Source organism: Enhydra lutris, unplaced genomic scaffold (genome assembly GCF_002288905.1).
Source record: "Enhydra lutris kenyoni isolate GAN:26980312 unplaced genomic scaffold, ASM228890v2 scaffoldscaffold1, whole genome shotgun sequence".
Classification (NCBI taxonomy): Eukaryota; Metazoa; Chordata; class Mammalia; order Carnivora; family Mustelidae; genus Enhydra; species Enhydra lutris.
This window is the reverse complement of record NW_019154085.1, coordinates 735,183-762,665: the sequence shown is the minus strand read 5'-3', so window position 1 is coordinate 762,665 and position 27,483 is coordinate 735,183. Positions and strand designations below refer to the sequence as shown.

General features: G+C 37.8%; 1 protein-coding gene across 2 annotated transcripts in view; it reads left to right on the top strand.

Annotated features, from left to right (window-relative positions):
- The window catches only part of LOC111145643 (tissue factor pathway inhibitor), a 64,175-nt gene extending 37,029 nt beyond the window's left edge, over positions 1-27,146 (top strand). For both annotated transcript variants that reach the window (XM_022500703.1, XM_022500713.1), the window contains exons 4-8: positions 2,049-2,087; positions 6,094-6,270; positions 7,309-7,494; positions 23,882-24,061; positions 24,761-27,146. In XM_022500703.1, coding sequence (XP_022356411.1) covers positions 2,049-2,087; positions 6,094-6,270; positions 7,309-7,494; positions 23,882-24,061; positions 24,761-24,867 — 689 coding nt within the window. In that variant the 3' untranslated portion in view covers positions 24,868-27,146. The remainder of the gene's footprint in view (positions 1-2,048; positions 2,088-6,093; positions 6,271-7,308; positions 7,495-23,881; positions 24,062-24,760) is intronic.
- Positions 27,147-27,483: the final 337 nt, after the last annotated feature.

Here is a 27,483-nt window from a genome sequence, read left to right as displayed (position 1 = left end):
ACTTTATTATTTAACGTTTTGTTCGGAACCATGAAGACCTATTCAGTCATAATGAGAATCTTCTGACCCTACAGTCCTTTTCCCACCCACTTAGAATAGTTTCTAGGCTGACTTCAACAAATAAGGATCATTAAAAGTTAGTCTTAAAAAAAAAAAAAAGTTAGTCTTAAGCTCTTACCCTTTGGTCCCCAATATAAGAGAAAAAGATGAAGAAAGAATAGGGGGTAAGTAAAATTACTAAAATGTGTTATGTAATTACCAATTAATTTGTTAGATATTAATTATATTATAATCATAATAAGATATTTAAAATGTGAATTCACATATGTTATGCTCTAAATAAATCTAGGAAAAGATAATTTGGATAATTTGCTGTAAAACATCTATTTCTTCAGACTGGCATAATATTAATTAAATAAAGCTGGTTGGCATAAATATCAATTAAATAGGGTATCCATGTTATTTTCAGAATCTTAAAGATAATCACTGGTATCACAAATATATTTCAATTCCAGCATGCCAATACAAAAATTTGAGTTAGTTCACATGTACGCCAGCTAAATTAATGCAACTTGGAATGGAATCAGAAAACAAACAAGTTATCTCTTTTAATATTGCATGAACACTGAAATCAAGCATTTCTCTGTTCCTATCCAATGGCTACTGTCAATAGGCAAAACAGTAAAAATGATTATTTAGCACTCTAGTCTGATGTAATATTTATCTGTATATATTTTTTCTTTGCCCTCGTAAATTAAAACTGTAACAAGTTAATTGTGCATTAAAATATTTCAATATAAGCTAATCATGACAATGCACTATCTACCAGAAACACATTGACAGTTGGTTATTTACAATGAGAAAGACCCTGAGGTTTCCTTGATATCTAAAATACTGTATATATATGTTTTTTAAAGACTATTTAATAAAGCATAGGAAAATTTTTAAAAGAGGCCTTATTACCTTCTCTTTCAAAGATGTTTTATTCTGCAAAGAATAACCTAACTTGTTGATTTTTAAAAAAAGATTTTATTTATTTATTTATTTGGCAGACAGAGATCACAAGCAGGCAGAGAGAGAGGGGGAAGCAGGCTCCCCACTGAGCAGAGAGCCTGATGCGGGCTCGATCCCAGGACCCTGAGACCATGACCCGAGCTGAAGGCAGCGGCTTTAACCCACTGAGCCACCCAGGCGCCCCCTAACTGTTGATTTTTGGCTGAAAGGGCATATACGCCAACTTACTCCCCCAGCCCTATCTCTCTGGCTACACAACTAATTGTGAACTGCCTTGCCCAGAGCTTTTCTCTGCAAAACAAATGATTGTACAACAAACATCGCTCAGCCTTCCTAACGTCCACTTGAGCAAATTAAAACTTCACATACTGTACTGCTTTGCATTTCATTACTATTCATTTAAATTAGAACGTAGAATCTATACTTGAAGACAGTGGGTCAAAGACAAGCAGCATTCTAGTCCTGAGTGGAGTAATTCCATTAATTCTTTGCGGTTAACCTGAAAAATATGTCACAGATATTTTTTGCTTCGTTTCTCTTCCGTACTTAGAAATCATAATAAAACTTGTGATCGGGTTGAAGCAATGCAGCGGGAAAGGAATCAGGAAAGGAGACGATTCTGGTTTCTTCTTCCCCTACTGCCACTTCTCTGTAGAAACGATCTGTTCTGATACGCCAAGTGCGCTGCTGGAATTACTTTCATATTTCACATTACCTTAATGATTTTCAGTCATGGATCTTTTGAATAGCAGTTGTAGTTCACCACGAATTCTTACTTTTGTCAGTGTGTTAGAAACTTTCGACCCTGGTTTTAAGACATTATTATGTTAAAATGTAGATAGCCTCATATTTATAAAAATTAAAATTATTTAATCTTTAGAGAAAATAAGAAATTTAAGCTACTTGTTGACATTTTGTGTAAGAATAATTTTAATGGCAATAAATACATCATCCTCGTTTGTTAAATTGAAATTTATATATAATTTATTTATATATATTGTTGTAACTGATGCACATACTGTTTTTTCTTGCAGTTTATCCAAAGACTAGGACACAGATAAAATTAGAAAAAGGTAAACATTCATTTATATGCTAATTAGAATTTATGTAAGACACTTAGAAATTCGATTCTTAGCTGTTTTTGCTATGGAGTTCATCATAAATCCATATGATCTTTGAAATTGTGCTTTATTTTGTATCGATATAATGAAACATTTAAAACAGCCTACATGGTATTTGGTAGGGAAGTCTTCGGACACTGTCTTGTCCTCTCCTTCTGACGCAGCATGGTATTTAGTCTCAGATCGGCCAAATCCCACAGCCATGCACATGGTGTTTTCCCATCTCCTGAGCATAACTTAGATGCCGCTAACCTCACTTTAGTTCTCAGATCCTAGTCCCTCGATAATCTCAGCGCCGTGTGTCTTCCGCAAGTTACACCCAGTAGTTCCCCGAGCTGGTCCACGTCTCCGAGCTGTCCCAGTCGGTTCGCAGCAGTGAATGCAGACGCGGCAGTAAACAGTTGCTCTCACCATTATACACTGTGTGTGCACACTTTTACCTTGTGATTTAAATTATTTATTGGTTTTAAATTATATTAAATAATTTTATAGATTTATATTAAATTTATATTATTTAGATTTATATTAAATAATTAGATTTATATTAAATAGCTTTCTGATTAAAGTGTTATATTAGCACATGAAAAAGTATCAGTAGATTAAGAAATACATTCCTTTTAGTAAAGGTCTAGATACTGACTTGGTCCAACTACCATTTATGTCATTTTCTTTTGAATGAGAAGAACGGAACAAAGAGATCAAATTATTTAACTTGGGACATGAGTCACAAAATTCAAAGTACATTTTAATTTTTCTGAGTTCGATTAAAATGTGTGAGAAAAAGTTGAAAGTTTTTGAGGCTGATAAACTTAAGACTTACCAGACTTTGGAATCAAAATTTATAAAATAAATTCAGTGGCAAGGTTTGTACAAACACTATCAGTGGATGTATTTATTTATAAATTTTAAAATAACTTTCTATAAATATTGAATTAATCTTTACAGAAATGTTCCATGTCCCAATTAAATGAAATTGGTTATCTGCGGTATCAAAGAATGCAGGATATTTACAAATAGCGGGTTTCATCCACCAAGTAAAAGATGATATCTTCGTGAAAAGAAATACCAACATTTAAATGTTATGGTATTTTTTAAAAGTGAAATTAAGAAAAAAATGTATGCAGATAAAACTAATTATAAAATTATGCTATTTAATGTACATGTAATGATTTGGAATTCAATCATTCTTTTTCTTCTACTAATTCAATTAATTTATATTTTTCCAAAAATGCAGTATTTTATTTTTACCAAAGTTATTGGCTCCACACAGTCAAAAATTGACAGCATATAAAACATAAACGTATATATTATAAAGCACAGTATAAATTAGTAGGTGTGAGGAAGACCTCTATGGTTGCAAAGGGGCACACCTCTGCTACCAACTAGAAGAATCACTTCTGCCATTGGAACTCCTCTTTCCCTGACTATAAAATGAGCACATTAAGGGAAATAGAGCCCTTTTACCTTTAACACGTTCTAAATCAACATTTTTAGGAGCTTTGTCAGATTGGCATTAACTTGATTAAGACAAAAAATATAACATTTCCTTAGGTACAAGGTAAGAATGCTCTCCGTTCCGTGTAGGTGTATGGATTTCTTAATCATCCTAGAATAGCGGTGGCATTGAGGAGCCAAACAAGGTGTCCTCAGTTTCGTTCATGACCCGCTCGGTTCGTTACATTGCTTTGCTCAGGGATCACCAAGCCTCCAGAATCCCCAGCCGAGAGTTCGACTTCAGCATTTGTAGGAGATGTGACAGAAAGCCGGAGACCCCAGGATGGAGATTGCTGTGTCAGAGCAAGAGAAAGATCAAGAGGCAACTTGAATGAACACATTTGTCAGAGTCAGGGAGGTGGGCCGGGAAGTCGCTGGGCTTAGCAGGTGGCCACAGGGCCGTGAGGTGCATGTGTAATTAGTGTCCCAGTTAGAAGCTCCTCTTCTCTCATTCTTCACTGATATTGTATAAGGATATGAGAGAATAAAGACCTCGAATGAGACCTCTAAGCATCCCCACTTCAGTCGAACCTCGTGATAGGCTTCTCAGTGTCAACACTGGGACAGTTACAGAACAGCCTCTTCGAAATAGTTTGGTTTGGGACAATCGTCAAGCGTGCAGCCCCAAACAGAACTTAACAGTAAAACTTAATGTGGCCAGTGGAAGTTTGTTTCTCGCTAAAAATCTGTATTCTGTGTTTTAACCGAGACTCAGCCTAGAGCAAGGATTGTCTTTCAGATTTAGTACAAGTGCAGCTTTACCTGGGGAATATGGGGTATGAATTTCCTGATTTGTAACCTTATTTTAAGCGGTAGGCCCACGTAGAATTATTTTACAAGTGTACAATTTCAAGTTCGTCTTAAAATAAATTTATGTCATTAGAATGGGGCCTCTTCCAATTTCCAATTTATAAATAATAAATAATAGCAACTTCCAATTTCTTAATTATACTTCTCAGCATAATTTCCTATTGTTTTGTATTCTTTATACACAATGTATTTTACCTACTCCTTTTTGTTAAACATAGAATTCTTATAGTCTCTGTTAGGATGATTTAAAATTTCCTATGAAGTACATACTAAGGCCAAGACAAATAAAAATGATAGCAACTGAATGTATCTTTTCCTCAGTCTCTTATAAAAAAAGTATTAAAAAAATTTAAAGAATTAGTTTTTTTCCTTGTCCCATAAATTACACTTAACCACAAATGGCCAATATGGTGATAATAGTAACATTCACCTTGAGAAACAAGAGGCAATAAACAATAAACAAAATAACTTTCAAACTGGAAATTTGAGAAGGTATAGAAGATAGATATTTTATACTACAAGAAGATAAGATGTTTATTTAATAAAACAATGCTCTCCTAGGAGATCAGCCTTCCTGAAGGTTTGCAATTACTGCAGAAATCATTATTAAATATATGCTTTTTATAGTAAAACCCTCCTGAGTGTTGCTTCCTTGAGATAGAACAAGTTGCTTTAAAATATAAAAGGACATGACAGTTCGTTTTTGCCACTCTGATAATATAGTTGCAGGGAAAAGTGGGGAGATGGGGGCCTCGCCCAATTCAAGCTCCGTATATCTTGCAATCACCATTTTGAAAATAAGTTTAATTCCCCTCTTTACAGAGTGTGCATGTAGACAAGGCTTGTAATGTAGATCACAGTGGCACAGCTTCTGTGACAGCTGTGTTTAATCTGGTTTGGACCACTATCAAAGAATGGGCATTAGATTTTTTTCAAAAGCCTCTCCAATCCCTGAACATGTATTTCCTTTCTGCCTTTGCACTGTTGGAGTCACTCCAATGCTGGGAAGAAGAAAAACAGGAGACACAGAGGCAGAGGATGTCATAAGAACTCTGGCATAAGAATTCAGGAACTTCTAAGAATAGTCATGAAAGCTTCCATAAGCCTCAAAGCTCCTACTCCAATATTTTTAAAAATTGAAACCATTGTAATGAAGCAACACATTATACTTCTTTCCCTAATGAGAGTCTACACCTGAAAAATATGAAATATTCCGAGATCTTTCCTAAATGTCAATGCATGTAGGCCTAAAAAAAAATTGAACCAAAATTTTGCCATGATATTTTGTAATATTATGAATTTTTGAATATTTCTTCCAAACCAAGGGTAAAATAATATCTTTTACTCTTTCAACTCATGAAATAGTTGATAGTTGGTGCCCTATTAATTTATGTTGAGAAATTGAGAACTTGAAATTTCAGTAGCAACAATGTGCGCAATAGATACATCTTCCTTATTTTAAACGTCCCAGCAGATGTAGTGGACAATTTTAATATTGTGCGGCTGTGGATAAAGTTTCATTTTTACCTCGTACCTTTAACTTTTCATGTTTAGTCTTTAAATAACTTCAACTTAGTTGTTTTGTACATTCACCCAGCATAATTCAATTATTCACAAAAAAGCATTTGCTTTCTGACATTTTGGTAATTTCCAGAAAAGCCAGATTACTGCTTTTTGGATAAAGACAATGGACTCTGTCGAGGTTATATGACTAGGTATTTTTATAACAATGAGACAAAGAAATGTGAAGAATTCAAGTACGGCGGGTGCCTCGGCAATCAGAACAACTTCATGTCACTGGAACAATGCAAGAGCACCTGTGAGGACTTAGGTAAGTCGCCCCCGTCTCATTTTACTCCATTTACAGGCATTCTTTCAAGAATGACGGATCTTAAATGATGTTCAAGCTTACTTAGATTTTCACTTCAGTCGCGCAGATGAAGATACATTACCACCCACTAAATCTGGTAAAAAAAAATTAGTCACTGTGTTAACTTAAAAAAAAAAAGGAACAGAAAAGTAAGAAATGTATAGAGGAACTTATTTCCATAGATTTATTTTAAGTTACATCATTTTTGTTTCCTGAGAATATTGTAGTACAATGTAAGCATAAGAATAGGACTGCTGAAATCCCTTAGATTTATAATAGTTTGAAGACAAGTCGCTCTTCGGAACCTACCACCATCAATCAGTTTTACCTGAGCATGAAATTTATTAAAGGATTGCCTTAGACTTTGACTGTTACCTTTTCCTAACCAAGAACTACAAAGTTACTCACAGAAATGTTATCTTATTCAATGATATGGATAAATATGAAAATTTACTGTTCACTAATTTAACATAGCAATGTGAATAACATTTTTAGAAGTCCACTCTTTTTTTTTAAGATTTATTTATTTATTTGAGTGAGAGGGAGAGAACCTTGAAACTGACTCCCCACCGAGCACGGAACCCACCGGGGCTCCCCTTCGAGACTCATGAGATCCTGACCTAAACAGGCCCCAAGAGTTTCTGGGGACTCAGGCGCCCGTGTCTGTAGAGGTCGACTCTCCCTCCTCCTCTCCTCCCTCCCCTCTTCCTCCTCCCCATCCTCCCTTTCTTTCTCCTCCTCCTCCTTCTTCTTTTTTTTTAAAGATTTTATTTATTTATTTACCGAGAAACGCACAAGCAGGGGGAGCAGGAGAGGGGAAGCAGGCTCCCCACTGAGCAGGGAGCCCAAAACAGGGCTTGACCCCACGACCCTGGGATCATGACTGAGCCACCCAGGTGCCCTGATGTCTCCTCTTCTTAACACAACCGCTGAGCCTTGCTTTGTGTGTGTGATCATGGACTTACGACAATGTTGCATTTTAATGGTGTTTTTTCCCAGAGCATGATCTTCAGTTGGAAGAATCTGTGCACAATACAGTCATATCTGGCTCTACGGATAATACACTGCCCATTAGTTCTGGGGGCAGCATGACACCACTTGATTTGACGAATAACGTAACCCCGGTTGATTCTGTGAATAATGACTCCGTCGCTCCCCAGCCTGCCGAGGCTCCCAGCTTTTTGGGTAAGAATACCTTTTTTTTTTTAATTTCTCCCCCCAACATATTATGGTAACAATAGAAGTAGAATGTATATTAGAAGTTTGTTTTTTGTTTTTGTTTTTTTTTAATACACTCTAGTTATAATAGGTGTGTTGAAATACTGACATTCAAAATGTTTGTCTTTGATCCTGTAAGGGTGATAATTTTCCTCTCTTTTCAAGTATGCTTTGAGGGAGGCTTTTGATTATATATCACATGAAAGCTTTCCTATGATATTTAACTCTGCCAAACTTATAAAATAACGTTCAGAGCTGTCAGCATCAATGTCTGGTGATCAGTGATTACGATGGCAGCATAGGCTCTTTGAGCATGGCATTGGGCAAGGGCTCAGGTGTCTAGTCACAGGACACATTAGGAATTTGTTGAATAACCATCACCAAAGGTTATGTCACTCTGAAGGGAATTGTCCTTTGGATTTCTGCAAGATTCTTTTCTGGGCTATATCCTGTCAATGTATTTTTCAAATTTAAGTAGACGTGGAGGAAATATATGCCCACAATAAATGCAGAGCAGGAAAATAGTAAAAATATTGGAATACAGAACTGGAAACCACAGTTATGTAGGCAGTTAAAAACAACCAAGAGAGCTTGGGGTTAACAGGATAAATATAAGGTCCCACCTACATTTTAAAAATCACACGTGCTCTTTCACACACTGGAGACTTCGCTTCGACGCAGTCCGCGTGCAAGTTTTAAATGTCAAGTTGAGGAGAGTTGAGAGAGTTCTGTAGCTCGCATAATGTGGTCCAAGGGTGACAGAGACAGTGTGTGCAGCAGGGGTTCCCACGGCAGGTGTGTCAGGATCGGGTGGGGACAGTCTCCAGCATCCCCCGTTACAACCAGCACATCAGCAGGCAAACGGGGAGCGGCTCTGCCGGACGGATGGAGAGCAGTGGTGGCTGCGCCCTGACCCTGTCCCTGTCCCTGTCCCGAGGGAGGGATGTCAGTGCCACTCTCGGTGCCACACGGTCCCGGTCATGTCTGTGGGCTTCGCTTCCGCCCTGAATGGCAGCCCTGAGAGGCCCCAAGGAGAACTGGAAGCGTGTGTGCAGGAGGACCGGGCGGTGTGAGTGGGAGAGGCCGAGAGGGAACTCACACCTGTTCTCTGCGCTCGAACATCAAGTTTACATCCTCGCCCCCGTCCCTGCAGCGCAGACCCTCCTGCCCATGTCCCAGCCCTTCCTTATGGCCTCAACCCAGCCTCAGAAGCAGGATTAATTCGTCAAATCTGAGGTATAAGGTTCCTTTGGCAAAGTGGTTTTTTTTTAATGTGAGGTCTTAAGAAATCAGTGGGTTCCATAGGAATTAAATTCCCGAAACTGCAGGCGTTCAAGCCGCGTTCCAGCAGCCCGTGAGGCGTCCTGAGTGCCCTGCAGAACGTCAGAGGGGTTTGAAAACCGTGTGTTCAAAGGCCTTCAGGGCCTCAGATTAGAGTCTGTAACGAGAGCAGCGAGTCCAATGCCTGATGAGTCACGTCTAGTTTTCAAACGCTACTTTGTTTGTAATAATGATAATAGTAAATATCTTGGTAGTTCTGATTTATTATCTGTGAAATTAAGTAATTTCATTGCATTGTTTCTTTGTGTCCTTCCAGCCCTGTGTCTTTCAGTGACATTTTGTTTTATCCAGCTAAGTATCCCATGTTGAAAAGCGTGCTAAATCTTACTGTGTGAAAGACGTGAAAGTTTAGAGTAACAAACTTAATGGGTTTAAAGAGACATGTGATACGATATGTCTACTAATAAAATAATGCATGAAATCCGTTTTCAATATGCTTCAATATTTTTTGTTTGGAATGCTTCACTAATTCAAATAGAGATCTGTATTTATTTATCATAATGAATGGAATAAGTTATGAGAAAGTTTTGCCTTAAAGTTTTATCAAGTATAAAAATCATGATTTTTGGCATGCACACGGCCAAAATAGAAAGGAGGAGACAAAATAAGTGTGAGAAGATAAACGAGTTTTAAATACTGTCTGATAAATATCCTAAGTTTTTATGTAGTTGTGCAATGAAAAGTATAAAAAAACCAAATTAATGGTTATAACAGAAAATTACTAAGGAAACAGTAAAAATTCACAACATGAATTTAAAAGAAGATTAAAAGGATTTTTATTTAAAACAATAGACATTTAATTCTTTCATAGTAACTGCATTTAAAATTAGGGAAATCTTCCTCCTTTCTTTGTCTAGAGAATTATTTCATTTTTTATTATATGTAATTGCCTCAAGGCTTCAATTCCTCTACTCAATTCCTCTAGCCAATCTGACTCCTTTTCTTCCTTTTCTAGAGTATTCATTTCTCATTCTTTTGTTTTGTGACATTTCCTGAGCTAAAGTGTGGAACAATATTGCAATAGCGACTATAGGCAGTTTGACGCAGAGTCGCTAACGTGAAAGGGGACAACGCAGCTGTGCCCTCAGGCTTCATAAGATCCACTCAATCCCGTGTCCCTCCCGTCCAAGTGGGGAAGGTAGAAATGCAGCTGTCGCTCTTCACCAAGACCTAGAAGAGCCCTTCTCTACCTCACCCAATGTCAGAGGGCAGTTGTGCCCCCACTTTGCCTGTATGTAGTCTATCCCTTTCCTCCTCCACCAAAGGCTTTTGCTGAGGTCTATGAAGACACTGTTGATATTCCAGCTCAGAAATAATTACATCTGCCAGAGCTTGTGATTATATTAATATTTTAATTTAGGAAATATGCTTTTATGTTTCTGTAAAACCTTGTTGTTCAAGGCTTTGGCAAATGTATAAGGTTCTCCGTATTACTTTCTTTTGAAAAGACATAAGTTGTTTTAATTGTGATTCTGTGTATGGGAATAATAACATACCCCACAACAAAAATAGGATAGCATTCATTTAAAATTCTTTCCATTAAATAGCAACCCTTAGGTAGAGTATTTGAATATTCCAAAAATGTAGCTAGACTGTGCTATCATTATGAAGGAGAACATTTGTAAACATAATTTTAATGTTTCTCTTCACGATGATAGTAGGAAAACCTTTTAGAAATTTTGTTTGCTGTTTATCCTTAACTACCACGAAATTGCATGTAAGCTTGAGAATGTTTTTCCCAGTGAGCCTCCTTGACTGGAGATATTGGAATGCCAAGCCCAACTGAGCTTTAATTTTTTCCTTTTATTTCCAGATTTTGTTATTGGTAGGCTATATAGGGGATCTCAGAGATTGAGGCTCGCTCTTCCTTAAAGAGACTTTTATAACATCTTTTGTAAGCTCATCCTTATGTACAAGTATTTGAGTTTGGATGAGCTGAACTAATGAGTATATCAATGTAGGTAAAACAAATGCTTGTTCTCACCACGCGTGTGAGAGAAATCCATCTAAAGCCCCCCCTCTAAACATGTGTACATCTGTACTTAATCTTCAGAACGTAAAACTACCGCGGTTAGTTTTCTTGACTCTTCCTTTGGGACTAGCGCTATAGTCCAGTAGGTCAAAGACTCTGAGCCTGAAGAGTTGGGCTCGAATCCCAATTCTTCCACTTGTTGCTGTGCAACCTTGAGTTACGTCTTAGCCTCTCTGAACCTTAGTTTCCCACCATACAGTGAGGATGGCAGTAATGCAGTTCTCACTTTCTAAGTTTTGCTGTGAGGTGAAATCAGTCAGTATACAAGGTACACTAAGCACAGAGCAGTACCCACTCCACGCCACGTAAGTATCACTCATTGCTATTACCTGTGGGACCCAGAGCAATACCCGTAACTTCCTTGGCCTTCGTTTCTCACCTGCAAAGCAACCGTCTCTAAGTTCCTCTTCGCAGAAGTTGGTATTTTAGACACTCGTAAGATCTCTACTTACTCAGCTAAGTGGATCGGTACACATAAGGTCACAAAACTACAAATAACCTTCAGAAGAGAAAGGATAAGAGGCCTAAATTAATACAGAGATGGAAACTTACACAGTTCAGATATGTTTAGTGGAAACAAGTTAAGATTATTGTCATATAAAAGTATGATGGGCTTTGAAGCCAAAAGAACTTTGTGTAACTTTTCTTTGTCTTCTGAAAACTTCCAGCTTTCCAAACTTCCAGAGTTCTGCCACCATTTCCAGCTGTTTCAGTTTGAGCACTTGGTACTCTCCTCTGATCACCCTCTCCTTCTAGTCAGTCCTTCTATTGTTTTTCTACTGAAATGTTCACTCCTGTCTTCTCCGTCTTCAGTCTACCTGTTTTGTTCAGAATATCAATCTTGTGTGTTTCGATGATCTCCATCTGATGTCATCAAATAGGGACACTAACGAAAATGAAAGGGGGATGCCAAAAAAAAAAAAAAGATCTATTTGAAATAAAAATATATATTGACAGAAAACTAGGTCTGTCATTTTGGTGGATAGATAAAATAGATTTATTTTTAAAGTATTTCAATTTTCAAAAAATCACATATGTGTTGGGATATGATCTACCAAAAAAAAAAAAAATGAGCTTGGACCAATACTGGCTCAGGCAACCCAGGCGTCATAAACCTCAGATAGATACCAAGGAGATCAGATATACCATATATACTAATATATACTCATATATCACACATGTTAAATACAACATTTCCTATAGCTATGCATATAGACACATGCACATATATGTATATGTGCATTATACATGTGTATACATGCATATGTACAGGGAGGGACAGAAAAGACAGGGAACAAGGGAGTCATGCGTGACATGCACTGGATACAGCGTTTCTGACATTGCTGTTCTACTCTCATTCATCCATTATATGAGCGTCAGAGTATCTTTAGTCAAGCAAGTTCACATTTCTTTTCCATCAGAGAAAAAGAAATTAAAACCTTTACAGATAGACTCTTTCTGTGGTAATTTAGCCTCATTCCCTTGTTTTAGATTTTTCTGCATTATCTGCTACCCCTCTAACTGTCCCAGATTTTTGTCTCACTAAATACAAAATATTTTTGTCCCTTCTGAATGGACACTGTCATTAAGTAGAACTCATTTACTCTGTTATTAGTAAACACGAATCATCCATCCTTAGGGCTCCTGATGTTTTGTTCGGCTTCTCCTTCCTGAAATTCACGGCCCTCCGCATGGAGGCTGCGTTCACCCCCACGAGGAAGCCTTCTTCCCCTCCTTTTCTCCCGGCTTCCTATGCTGATTCCCCTCATGCTTCTGTGACTGGATGTTGTCTTAGCCCTACCTCACTGGCTAGATTACAAGTTTTTTGAGGAAAGAGACCATGTATTATACGTTTTGCAGATCCTCCCTCCTTAGTATTCAGGTCAGTGTTACACATAGGACAGGAGGCTCACAATTTTTATCTGTAACTTGTGACCCACAGTTACAGAAGAACAGACGGCAGTTGGAAGCAGGTCCTTCTGCCCACCTTCTGCGTCCATGCATCCATGTCCGTTTTAGGATAAGTCAGAATTTTGTGCACATTTTAATATTTCTGCTTTATATTGTATATGTGATGCCTTTGGTAACATGCCATTAATAAAGTTTTAATATTTATGTGAACATAGTAATACAGTCCTCTCAACAGAGCTCATTGGTAAATGTCTATCAAAGAAAAGTTAATGTTCTCAACTGTTCATGCTGATTCTGGGCTCTTTTTTTTTTTAAGGAATTATTTGTTTTTCTGTGATTTTTAAATTTAAGGACATTGTAGTTAACATATAGTGTAATATTAATTTCAGGGGTTAATTTTGTGATTCATCAGTTGCATGTGATTCTGGGCTTTTTGAATGGACCTGACCCGTTGATTAAAAAAGTGATTTGGGGTGCCTGGGTGCTCAGTCAGTTAAGCATCCAGCTCCTGATTTCGGCTCAGGTCGTGGTCTCAGAGTCATGAGACCGAGCCCCTGCATCAGGCTCTGCACTCAGTGGGGCTCTGCTTAAGACTCTCTCTCTCCCTCTCCACCTGCCCTGCCCCCATGCTCACTTTTTCTCTCTAAAATAAATCTTTTTTAAAAAGTGATTTATTTTCTTGGTTCTCATCATGTCTTTACTTGTCTGCGTCAACTTGTAATAGCTGCTTTGGGACGACATCAGCTGTATATTTTGAAAAAACAAAATCTTGTGATAGACTTCAAAGACCTGGCAACTCAGTGTCCCACTTGGTCTCTGACAGAAAAAAAAGAACACCTGAATACTGGACCTAGTCCGTATCTCTTCCAGGCAGCCACTAAGTCAAGGGAAAATGACTGTGTATCATTCTGCAAGCCATTTGGGTACCTGAGGCTCTGTCTCTCCTGCCTGTATTCAAGGTATAACCTACCGGCCAGATTCCATATACACGTGGGAAAAATGGAGAGAAAAGGAAACATAAACATAAAACAAACATATATACACACGCATATACATACACATGTATCTTTTTAAAAATTTTTGGTTATCATTGGCCTTTTGGAAGAGATGTTATAGAAATTGACTGAATGGAAGTCAAATGCCATCGCTGAAACAGTTACTTTACAGATTTGCCAGAAAACACTGTCACCTGTTTGGTGTCTGTTGAAGATTTGCTTACACGTTAACAACCACCAAAAGTGTCTGCAAAGAAAATACCCCGTCATCTAGCTCCGCGGTTCGCTGCCAGCCTGTCGACAATTCTGAAAAGCCCCTTCATCAAAAACCCACTTCAGCGTCCTCCCAAAGCACCCTGTTTGTCACGTGCCCCCGACCCAGAAGCATAGAAACTTCCCTCATTGACACACGACTGCTTGGTGACGTCGGTGCCTCACGCGCTGGTTACTGACAAGCTTTCTAAAAATGGGTAACTTGTGAGAGGACCCGTAAGACCGTCTCCTTCCTGGCCGCAGGGCCGGTGAGAAACAGACCTGTAGCACCTTCCCTCTGCCGGCCGGACACAGTCACCCTGGGTGACCACTGACCGCTTTGGCTAGTCCTCTTCTTCCTGGGCCATCTCGGCTTTCAACAAGGATACGCTCTCTTGCCCGGTCATGGGTGTCCTCCAGAGAAGTGTTCCGGAACTTTCCTTAAAAGGAAACGACAGACTTCTAGCTTACGGATTAAATTCTTTTGGGTGACACTAATCATATACGGGCGCGTAAGACACTGTGTCTCATTAAGTATCTGACCATTATGCAACGGTCGACCAAATCTCACAGACGAACACGAGCTGCAAACTGACGAATTAGTAGGACTAACTGGACGGTACTTTCTAACTGAGATAAGGTGACCTACAGTACTGTTCGCTTACAGTGACCTGACATTTATATACGTCATAGCTGCCGCCTGTCCCCACACAGAGTCACTCCAGTATCGCTCATCCTCCCTGTGCTGTGCACGCACGACCCACCGCAGGAGGGAGACTTCCCGCGCTCGAGTGCGCCCACACTTGCGGACTCCTCAGTCCCCGTGCCCTCTCAGAGCCACAGCTTGTTCTCTGTATTTGTGTTTTGTTTTTTAGATTCCAATATAGTGAAATCATATGGAATTTGACTTTTCAGACTTATTTCATTTGGCATAATACCCTCTAGGTTCAAGCATGGTCTCACCGATGGCAACAGCTCATTCTTTTTGTGGCTGAGTGATACGCTGTGGGGTGTCCGTGTGTGCGCGCGTGTGTGCACACACCACGCCTTTGTCCTCCATCTACCGACGTGTGCCCGCGCTCTGCCACAGCGCGGCTGCCCTCAGTGACACTGCGGTGAGCGCGGGCGCACGTATCTTTTCTTCAAACTAGTGTGTTTGCTTTCATTGAATACTCAGTAACAGAATTATTGGGTCATATGGTATTTCTATTTTTAATTTTTTGAGGAACCTTCATAATTTTTTCCGAAGTGTCTGCATCAATATACACTCCCATCGGGAGCACTTGCGGGCTCCTTTCCCGCCACATTCTTGCCAACACTTGTTGTTTCTTGTCTCCCGATACTCGCTATTCTGACAGGTATAAGGTGATATCATTGTGGTTGTGATTTGCATTTCCCTGAGGACTAGTAATGGTGAGCCTCTTTTCATGTATTTGTTAGACATCTGTAGGTCTTCTTAGGAAAAATGTCTATCAGGTTATCTCACTTTTTAACGGAATTGCTAATTTGGTATTGAACGGTACAAGTTCTTTACACATTTTGGACAGTCACCACTTTTCAGATGCCTCATTAGCAAATGGCAACTCCCATCCCAGAGGTTGCCTTTCTGTTTTGTTAGTTGTTTTGTTCACTGTTCAGAAGCTTTTTAGTCTGATGTAATCCCATTTGTTTATTTTCGCTTTTGTTGTTTTTGCCTGAGGAGACAGACTCCTACAATATTGCTAAGACCAATGCCCAAGAATTTACAGCCTGTTTTGTTTCAGGAATTTATGGTTTCAGGTCTTACATTGAGATTAACCCATTTTGAGTTTATTTTTATATATGGTGAAGAAAGGGGTCCAGTTTTATTATTTTGCATGAGCTGACCAGCTGCCCCAAAACCATTTATTGAAAAGACGGTCTTTTCCCCATTGTATATCCTTCCCTCCTTTGTCATAGATAAACTGACCAAATAAGTTTGGGTTTATCACTGGGCTCTTTCATTCCATGGACCTGTGTGTCTGATTTTAGATGGCACACCCCTATTATTACATGAATTTGGTATTAACTGCTCTAGAGCAGGTTAGGAATGAGGAACGGGTTAGAAAAGCCTGTGCTACTCTGTTGTAGTTCTCTGATTGCCCTACTTCTATTTGAATAATGACCTATCTGTGCAGGAATAAGTTTAAAAAGCACTTTTATAAAATATATTAATTAGGAAAATCCCACCTCTATCTTTTCTTGAGACACGGTGGGACGTGGTTTCTAGTCTTCTGTCACTTCTTACTGCTATTAAAAGGAGAGCCGACTGGCCAGTGCAAATGGGATCACAGAGCACACAAACACCTGGAACTTCGGTCTCTTTCCAGAATCAGTCCAGTTTTACTCTGCAAACGCAGTAATTCTTGCCTTTACTATTTGAGCTCTTTGAATACTGTTTGGCTCAGTACTCCTACGCCCAAGACTTGTTTCCAGTTTCTTCATTTGATGACTTATTTGGATGAGATATCTTTTTCCTGTTCAAACTTGATAAACTCCGACTTCATGCATGTAACTTAGGGTAAGAAATACATAAGACATTCTGAGCCTGAGTTGCAAAGGAGAGAGAATTTGGAAACTGGATATAAAAGGGAAGTTGTGACAGCTTTCTCTTTATCTGGTAATTATTAAATTGTCTTTGCTCGGTTATCTTTATTTTCTAGGTAGTTTTCAGAGGACACCTTATGGTGGTTAAGAGCATTGGCTTATGGACGGAAAGATGTGGGTTTAAATTCCAGTCCTCCTCCTCACCAGGTCTTTTTGTGGACTTGAAACAATCACACAACTCTTGGCCACGTTCCTCATTTGTTCTATATGGAGAGTAATAGCTCACAAAGTTGCTGATGATTATGGCAAATACAAAATTCTTATCCCCATGTTTAACATGCAATAAGGATCAGAACTACTAATATTTGAAGGTTTTGATGATGATTACCCAGTGTCAATGGAGATTTATAACAGGAAGAAATAATCAGGGGTTTTATCTTATACATTTTATTAGTGATAAATTTTACATGTAACTAAAGCCTGTAACCTTGATCTGAATTATCTTCATTCAACAGTCATAATACTATGACTATCTGAAGTAAAATAAAGCCCTTCTAAAATTCAGACGTAATTATAAAACACCAACACATATTTTGTGTCTTTGGACCATATGCTCTAATCGGAGGACTTGAAAACCTGTGTTTCTAATTGTATCCTATGACCTGAGGCATAAATCTATTATACTTCTTAATGTCAGTTCAGCTCAACAAATCCTGAGTCCTATAGGATGGGAATCGTCACAGGAATGGGGAGTCTGAATAAACAATAAGAAAGTTGGTGTTGTTCTTCACAGGCCTGCCTGTGAAATGGGGTGAGGGGACAGGTACGAAGATGACTTCAGTGCCTACACTACATGCTAAGACAGAGAGCTGCACAAGTGGTGTGGGGGGACAGAGGCATAGTATAACACTTCCATTGAAGGGTGTCAAAATTAAAACTTTATCTTTCCCTAAACCTGTGTTCTATCTTTTATCTAACATCTTGGATTTATTTTTTTAGATGCTGGCTAATGCACAAGCACAGTTCACAATTCTGTCTTTTCAGGGATTTTTCTAGGTAAAGCTACAATGAAAGCAAGCCATGATAAAATTGTAAATTATAAAACTGTGATGACTACATTTCATACTATAATTCTATTTCATAATATACTTAAAATATTCCATCTTCTTAGCCGATCGTCTAAAAATACCAGAACGGTCTTCTTTCCAGCTCCCGCCCTGCCAGAGTCCGCGCAGCGCTCGGTTTCATTCCCTTCCACTGCACCTGCCCCAGCCGGGCCTCCAGGCCTCCTGCAGGACTCGGCCTCCGCGCGCCGGCATGAGCTTGCTTCGCGCGTCGAGAAAGAGCAGAACCGTCTCTCATCCTTCAGTGCTTTAAGTTGTTCATTCACGTCTCTATCATAAAACCCAAGTCTATTAGTAATCAGAAACCTTGTGAATTTGGCCCAGATCTACTCTCCCAGCCCAACATCCTACTATACCCACTTCAGATAGCCTGGTGTCTGCAAAGTGCCCCACACTAGGAATATTCTGACGTTTGTGCTTTTCTTTACCCATTTTCCCTCTACCTCTTCCACTTGTTAAAATTTCATTCTTCCTTAAAAGCTGGTCAAGGGACTAAATAAATGTTAATTTTCACCTTTACTAAAATCTTACAGGGTCTTCAATTTTGCAGCTGTCTAAGGAAACATTTTTCTGATTATAAGACAATTATCTCAGGATAAATTATACTCCTATAGCAGCATCGTAGTTTGTAATTTTACCATGGATTGCTTGCTTTATGGCTTTATTTAGAAAAACCCTTGGATAAAGATAACTTTGTGAACTCTGTCCACAGAGTAGGCAGTATCCAGGCAAAGAAGTCCAACACAGTGGATACCTGCACAACTTCTTCTTTTTAACCTGTGGAGCTTCCTGTTGGGGCAAGGTGTCTCACAGTCTACTCCCCCACGACCTTTCAGTTTCGACTGTCCCAGAAGCCCGCTTCTTCCTTTTCATTCTCAGCTGGTTACTGTGCACAGGGACAGAAAGGAAAAAAGTTCACAGTACTCATGTTCCTATGCCTCACTGGCTTTCCCTGCAATATAGAATGTCAGTTTCTGCCCATTTCACACCAGCTTTCCCATGTTAGTGAACGGAGATCCTGCTTTTCCCGTAGTACAGAATTACTATCTGTAAGTAGTGTCTTCACAGGTGACAGGGTTACTCTCTATTTCTAACCACAACAGATTCCCAATCTCCAGCCTTTTCCTTATGACCCCAGGACTCTGGGGTGAGTCTAAAAATATTTTGATTATATAATCCTATTTCTAACATATGTTATTTTATAATTTTAATATTATAATAGACAAATTGAAAAAATAGAAAAGAAAAAGACAACTGGTCATGTTTGCATTTCACAGACAAAATCACTGTCAACATTCTAGCATATTTCCTCTTCACACTTCTCTGCTGTTTTTGTTCCCTACCACATCATGAAGTAAATAAAATATAGACTGAACGTAGCTTCTGGAGAACCCCTAACAGTATAGAATAAACAGCGTAGTAGTGTCTGTTCTGGGGAGTTGCAACCTTGAGCACTGCTAAGGTCCCTATGTAATAAAAACGTCTCCCCAGGAATCATCTGCTTTTGTGGGTATGAGAAGAGAAGAGTGAATGTAATTAATGCGTCGCGCTAAGGCCCACGTGTCATTTAGCAGTTGTTCAGGCACCTTTAAACGTCATCGTGGAAGTATAAATTTATATAAACTTTTAGTGGAAAATTTGGCAGCTTCTACAAAATTATAAATTGAGTACGGCTTTTGCACAATTCTATTTTTTTAATTTTTAAAAGATTTTATTGATTTATTTGACACAGAGACCATGAGCAGGGGGAGCGGCAGGCAGAGGGAGAGGGAGAAGCAGGCTCCCTGCTGAGTGGGGAGCCCGATGTGGGGCTGGATTACAGGACCCCAGGGTCATGACCTCAGCCGAGGGCAGACGCTTAAGGACTGAGTCACCCAGCCACCCCCATAATTCTGATTTTAGAAAGATCTTTAGAAATATCTGAACCCGTGTACAAGAACGCTCATGAGCCATCAATACGGAGCTGAAAACAAGGATCCACATGAATCGTGGTTGACTAGACACACTGGACTCAATTCAAGAAACGAGCGCTGCACATATCCAAAAGGAGGTGGACATGAGCAAATATTGAAGCAGTCACAAAATACTAGTAAGTACAGGAAAACGCAGAGTAGTACGCTCGTATCCGTTTGCCTGTGCAAGCAATTTGAAGGAAAATATACACCAAAACATGGACAACGATTAAGGGACAAGGGTCAAATTATAGAGAACTTTTGTTTTATATTTGTTATACTTTTGCATTAATTCAGTGTCTTACAATGATAAATTATAATTAGAAAGTTAAAGTCTTTATATTTTTCTTTACTAGAAAATTATGGGGAAAAAGAACATATTATTCAAAGGAAAGATTTGTTATTCAATTCCTTAAAACGATCTCAGAAGACAAAACATTTCTCAGCAAGTCATGGGGTGATTCATAAATCCTAAATTGGTTGGTAAAATAAAAGCCTAAATGTTAGGTATGTAAAATGGGAACAGGAAGACACCACAATAAGGACTCAAAGTGACTACAAAATTTGAAGTTTAAGTATACGTTTTGGAGAAATTTACATAAACCACTTTAAATAGAAGACTGGTTTTGGGTGCCACCCTCCAGTTTAGCAGTCACACTAGATCATGGCAGTTCCAGGCAGCATGTACGTGGAGCCTGAATTCTGAAAACTGTCCTAGAGCCTCTAAGTGGAAGCCATCCAAGTTGTTATTAATGGCAAGATCAAGACAGAATGCATTTGGTTATTAAATTACCTTTGGAAAGTGAACAGAAGTCAGGTTAGTATCTTTTTATTCTATCTTAAATACCTGTGAATAATTATAATCTAGACCAAAAAAATTACGTTGTGTAACTACTTCAAAACCTTTATATTTTCTTTCATTATAGATATCATTGTCTGGATTTTGAATAGGTGAGTGCTTATGTTTCTCTAGAGTATATGTTAATTGAAAACAACCAAGCTGACCTCCTCATGGGGGGCAAGAACTCCTGTTTCCTCACCTTTGGAGATGAACTGGATGATAATCAAGGACTCAAAAAATCGTTAGAGCTACAATGTCCTTGAGAAGCCGTCTGCTTCATTATTTTAGTCATAACATTGTTGTCTATGCTAGAGTAATCTAATGATAGTCTTTTTTTTTTTTTTTAAGAGAGGGAGAGGGAGGGGGATGGGGGAAGGGTAGAGGGAGAGAAAGAAAGAGAATCCCAAGCAGGCTCCATGCCCAGTATAGAGCCCAACGTGGGGCTCAATCTCACAACCCTGAGATCATGACCTGAGCTGAAATCCAGAGTCGAATGCGTAACTGACTGAGCCCCAGGTGCACCAATCCAATGACAGTCTTAACTACTTGGAGTTCAAATGATTTTAGGAGAAATGAATTGGTTACACAGCAAGTATAATTCATGTTCTGAAGAATAAAGGCCTTATAAAAACTCTACAAGTGATAACTATTGTATTAAAAACTTTTAAAAGTTAACTGTAACACAATACTCTTACTAATTAATTTCAAATTTTAACCCACTATCAAAATACTTGTATTTTTAGTGCTAGGAACCACAATAATTATCTGGGTCAACAGTGAGTTATATTTGATAATCTGTGTAGACAGTGATTAAAATCATGGCAAACAAAGTGAAACAAGTGAACAACTGTGAGACTCTCCAATGGCATCTGTGCGGGCCAACTGCCTGTTTGCCTTCAAACTAATCTCACTGCCACCTTCTTGCCCTGTCTCATACGTACATTGTGCTCTTTCCCATGGCTTCTGAGTAGATTTGGTGAGTGGCAGACATTGTTGGAAGACTCAGTGACCAAAGGAAGACAGAAGCTAGGGTACCTCTCTCCACCAAACCCGTAGTATATGCTCCACGGTTCCAGAGCCGCCTCCATTGCTAACTTCAGTCTAGTACTGGAGCCCCAGATGTACCAGTCAAGCTTGTTCTTACTTTGAAATAGCCTTGATTTTGTTATGGGGCCAAGTTTACTACAGGTTACTGGAAAAGAAGGATGGATTTTCTTCAGAATCAGAAAATTCTCTCTGTCCTGGAATAAGGAACTTTAGGTAGAACATTGCTGTTAAGACACAATAATTAGCAACTGTAAAGAAGTATAAAAGTTATAGAAATGTCTATATTTATTATCTTCAAATTACTGTGGACTTTTCAGTCTTGTTTACAACATGCAAAAGTGAAACTAAGGTATAAGTCATACCGTCGTATTTCTACATCAGCTATGAAGCATCTGTGGGTGCTTGCTGAAAATGAAAAAAAAAATAGAAATTTTGTCTGTTTCTCAAAGTAGGCTAATTGCTTGAGGAGTATTTCTTTTGTTTCTGAACACAGATGGTGACTTTGGAAGCTCATGGAGATAGAAGTGGTAGCAACAGATAGCCATCTCATATTCTAGGTTCTGGGTTAATGAGAATCCAGAGCATGAAGAGTTGGAAAAGTCTGCACAATAGTAGGCTCAATTACAGTATATCTCTGCTGTCCTGTTAGAAAATTCCTCTTGCGTAAACTGTATTGGAGGCAGGGGATTTCAACCATTTCTAGAAAGTTAAGCACACATTCTCACCAGATAACATTTTAATTTTGATTTATGCTGGCAGTAATCGTGCACTATAACCCCCATACAGGAGGACATAAACGATGACTTAGACTGCATGACTTAGTTTTTCAGATCTGAAGGTCTTCTTTTAAAAATCAGTGTTCATAGACCTAATGAAGGACCTAAATAATACAGTATTCTTTAGGTGACTACAGTTCTTGAATTTTGACACAGAATTTTCATCTTCCTAAAATGTCTTACATATTTTCTGTAGTGTTCTGACTCCTGTTTTCCAGGATTTCTCTATTATATGAGCCATTATATCAAGACACTCTCATCTTCATTTACATCATCAAGAAGGCAGGAGGAAACGTAGATGCTTGTATTTTTCATGTCTAATTAGGATTATTGTTCATTAATTCAGATCAGATCAAATAATTTCTGCATTTTTCCCTTCAAACTGTTTCATTTTATTTCTTTTATAGTCTCATCGGGGGTTCGCTTGTCATCCAACCACTTAGCTTTCTGGCCAACCTATTTGCCTTCATTGGCTGGATTCCTCAAAGTTCTATTTTCTGCCAGTTTTGTATATTTAGTATACCCTCTTTGTCTGCATCCGCTGTCCCACATCTCACGATTTGGCAAAGCCACTAAAGTTTTATTTTGATTTCTCTCCATCTACCAACTTGCATGCAGTGTTGATTTACTAATATCAAGCCTCGTAAGTCTGTTGCTAGAACACCAGCTTGCCCTCACTGACAGGAATTCCCAAAAGAGCTAAGAACTACCATTGAACTGAAACTATTTCTCTGCTCTGCCTTAAGAAAACGAGTGATCCTCTTATCACCCTGGTTGCATTTTCTTTCTTGGTTTCTAAAGTGGTTTGTCCCATCGACAGACCAGTTGGTATGCTCGGTTTAAACCGGCACGTGTCCTATCTCACTGGCTTTAACAATACGCCTTCCTTTGCTTTGCAAAAACATCTAATTCATCAAGAACTGATGCCTCAATTCACAAGAGAACTTTATCACCACATCAGTCATCTCTCCCGGGATCCTTCTCTGAAGCTTGAACACCTGAGTTCCTGTGCCTTAAACTGTGGTTAATTACATCACCTAGCACTTGAGTCAAAGGGCAGCAGCAACGCCTCCTCAGCATCAGTGCCTATGTCGCTCAGCGAGGGAGGACTGCTCATCCGGACGGTCTCCTCCCCAAGTCGAACATCCACGAACAAAAAGGATGTGTAAACACTGATAATTTCCTAAAGGGAATACGGTTAACAAATTTTTATAAATTTTTGAATAGCGGTTTCTGTCATGTACAACTAGTTTTTTCCCTTATAGAGCGTTACCACAGCACTTCACTTTTACAAATATATCTACTTTATTTCCCAGAGAAAGGTCTGACTGTCGTGACCACTTGGAGATTACAAAAGCATTTTCCTGGAGTTGAAATACATGCATTTCACTGAGTACTACTTTTATTCAGTCAGATTACTGTTTTGAATATACTATAAGAAAATAGATAAGCAATAAACAATGTGAAACTTTCAGATTAACTATCATGTGATTTACTATGTTTTCTTGATGTTCTTAGAATTTCACGGTCCTTCCTGGTGTCTGACTCCAGCAGACAGAGGATTGTGTCACGCCAATGAGAGCCGATTCTACTACAATTCCGTCATTGGGAAATGCCGCCCATTTAAGTACAGTGGATGTGGAGGGAATGAAAATAATTTTACTTCTAAAAAAGCATGTCTTAGGGCTTGTAAGAAAGGTAAAAAGGACATTCTTCCCATTAATTCACTAGTGTTTAAGATAATAATTGCACTGAAATTATGAACAAATTTTAATATAAGAAAAATATTATGATATTAGTTCCACTTATAATAAACAAAATATTATAATTTAGGTAATATATGTCCCCTTTTCAACTACTTTTAGATGATATTGCCGGAGATATTAACTACAATTCCTCATAATGTGTCTTTCACAGAAAAAATAATCTACTTGAAACAAAACATTCTATTTTTTAATATTTACATACTAAGGTTTCATTTTAAATTATACCAAAATATTTTTAAGCTGTCTTACAATGCACAACATTTAAATGTAGCTACTGACTTTCTTCTGAATATTAAAATGATGCAGGTTTACAGAGTATTAACATAAAAGTAAAAATCACACCTAAGTCCACCAGTCATATTCAGCCACATGTTTGCTTTAATAAAACGAGCATGAGTTTCTGACCGAAGATGAGAAATAAAAGTCAGAAGCATGCTTATCCATTTTTGCTCATTCTTCTATATGTGAAATGACTTCCTTAGAAATAGCTTGTTCTGCATAAAGACTAAAGCTTTTAAGCCAATTTTTTTTGGTTTTATATATTTAAAGATAATTTGAGAAAATTTTAAATAAAATGTTTTATTATATTACTCTGTTTTGCATAATAAATTTGTTTCTCTTCCTTATGTAGGTTTCATCCAAAGAATATCAAAAGGAGGATTAATTAAAACCAAAAGAAAAAGAAAGAAGCCGAGAGTGAAAATAGTGTATGAAAAAATTTTTGTTAAAAAAGCATAAATTTTGTTACATTATTGTATCAGTTCTAAATATTCTGGATGAAACTTTTCACTATATTTTCTTTCCCAAAATCCTTTTAATGACTATTTCCATGAATTTTCTATGTACATATTAACCACTATTAATAATTTGTATCAGAATTAACTTCTTTATGTAATCAAAGTGCATATTCAGGGGCTGAGTACTATGAATTTACTTACTCTCTCAATCCCTCTCTATTTCCCATTGACTACAAGTTGTCATATTACTGACCACATCCAATCAGTCCAATTTTACCTTTGGTATCAGTTGCTCGAAAATATGGTGTCATTTATTTGTTTTGATGATGTAGATGATGATCTCCTTTATTGCCTATGCACAGATTAAAAAATATAGCCATTAAAGATCAAACACCCTTTGGATTTCACATCTGAAATGGTGACAAGCACTTTCTTCTGCAAGGATTGGTCAGTTGAGCGTTGAGGGAGAGCTGGTGATGGTACAACCCATCATGTGCCTCCCTCCCTGGACGTAACTCTTCTCCTTGTTCGTAAGCCCGTGCCTCAGATCAATCTCGAGCCAAACCATTATCAGAACGAAAAGAGTCAACTCTATCATGTGCCTGATTTTGATTAACTATTTTTTGTTGGTTTATGACCCATTATATTAGTAAAAATGGTTGAATAGTTGTGTGTTAAGTACAGATCATGGTAAGAAGAGGCTTGGTGGAAAGGGAAATTTTTAATGGTAATCAAAAGGAAATTGTTCGTGTACATCCCAAATTCATTATTTAACAAAGTTTTCTCTTACCCAAAATTGTAAAAATATTTAAACCTGCTGAAACCTACTTATTTATCCTTAGGCTCTGCACGTAGTACAACCCAGTAAGTCATGTTTAAGGTGGGGGAAAAAAAAGTCATGTTATTTCTGTCGAAGAGGAAGATTCTACTAGAAAAATCTATGTGATATTCCCTCTCAGTGGCCTAACCTTTCCTTGGAGTTCATTCTGTTCCTCCAGATCTAGACCTTTCCTTCCCGGCTCAGCTGTTGCCGTGCGGATCTCCACAGCCTCCCGGACATTCCAGTCTCTTAGCGCTCATCTCTAGCTTTGCATTTAAATGTGAACTTGCCATCTAGAAGCAAGTAACCATTTCATCTACTTAGTTTAGCTTTATGACTTTTCTCTAGCAGTAGTGTTATAATTTTGCCTGTTCCTCAGTCTTGAAAGTTTGAAGCCAATTTTGACTTCTTATTTTTCTTCATATATATATGTATGAAGAAAAAAATATATATATCATCAGTCTCTGAACACTATTGCTTCCTGTTTCATAACCTTCAGCTCCAGGCTTTTTGCCCCTATTGCATTCTTCACATCAGTACTGGTTTAATTCCTAAGAATTAATTCAATATATTTCTCCACCTCTCAGAATCCATCAAGGACTCACTAGTTGGTACTTAACCTCATCCCATTCCCCACAATTTTATTTTGATATGTATTTTTTTGGATTTAACTACTGCCCTCTTTCTTGAGTTTCAATTTAGTTAAAAGGGTATGCACTATTCACTGAATACATCTTTAATTACTCAACTTATTCATGCTGATTTCCTACCTAAAAATGTGATCTTTTCTCAACTTTCCACATGAATTCAGGGTCCAGCTCATGAGCGCTATAAAATCTACATAGTTCTGAGGCTGAATATGAAGTCCTAAGATATAATTATAAATCATTTTCATCCTATGACATAAAAATTATATCATTATAAAATAGTTCACTTAATTTTATATCTTGATTTCAAATAGAATACATACACACAATATATACATAAGTAATAGTCTTAAACTGAATGTTTGCTGTGGGATTTGAGACTTTGGGAAACCAAAATCCCTGTGCAATATGCTTTCTTGTCATTTATACCCTTAAATAAAGGGTAATGTCTCCTTAGGTCAAGTGATTAGTTGCTACCAACAACGTATAAATAACACAGTAGTGAGTTGGACGTTTTCTCCAAAAACCATCCATGGATTCATTACATAATCAAGAAAGACTCACACTGAGATAGTTTGCAATGTTTAATTCACAAGAATATTATTTTTGCTGTATTTTTAGATAAGAAGCTCTCTGGTGGTACTGTCTTACTTTGTTTTACATAATCAAATACATCTAACTGTGAATTTTATATAGAATTACATTATACAGCATTTATATATATTTACCAACTTTGTTTATTCTGTGTTCAAAATTAACAAATCATGCTGAAAACTGCTCAAATGATTTTAGTTTTTACATTACAAGAAATAAAATATTATCCTGAATAATGAAGTGTAACTGTTACGAAGTTTTTTATACTTCAAAAAATTTTAGTGTTCTTCAGTTATTACAAAGATTGAGACCTAAGACAAAGAAAAAAATTGTTCCATAAGCTTCAGTTGACTTTTACCTCCCTTATTGGAATTTGCTAATAATCTCCTTTCAATTACAAATGTGCATTCATATACTAGGACTTCTTATTTGTTAAAAAAATTAATTATTATGCCTTACAATGCGTACTCCGTTCCATATGTATTTCTACAATCATCTCCTACAGTTATATAAATATGACATACATATTTAAATATATATCATTAATATACATATT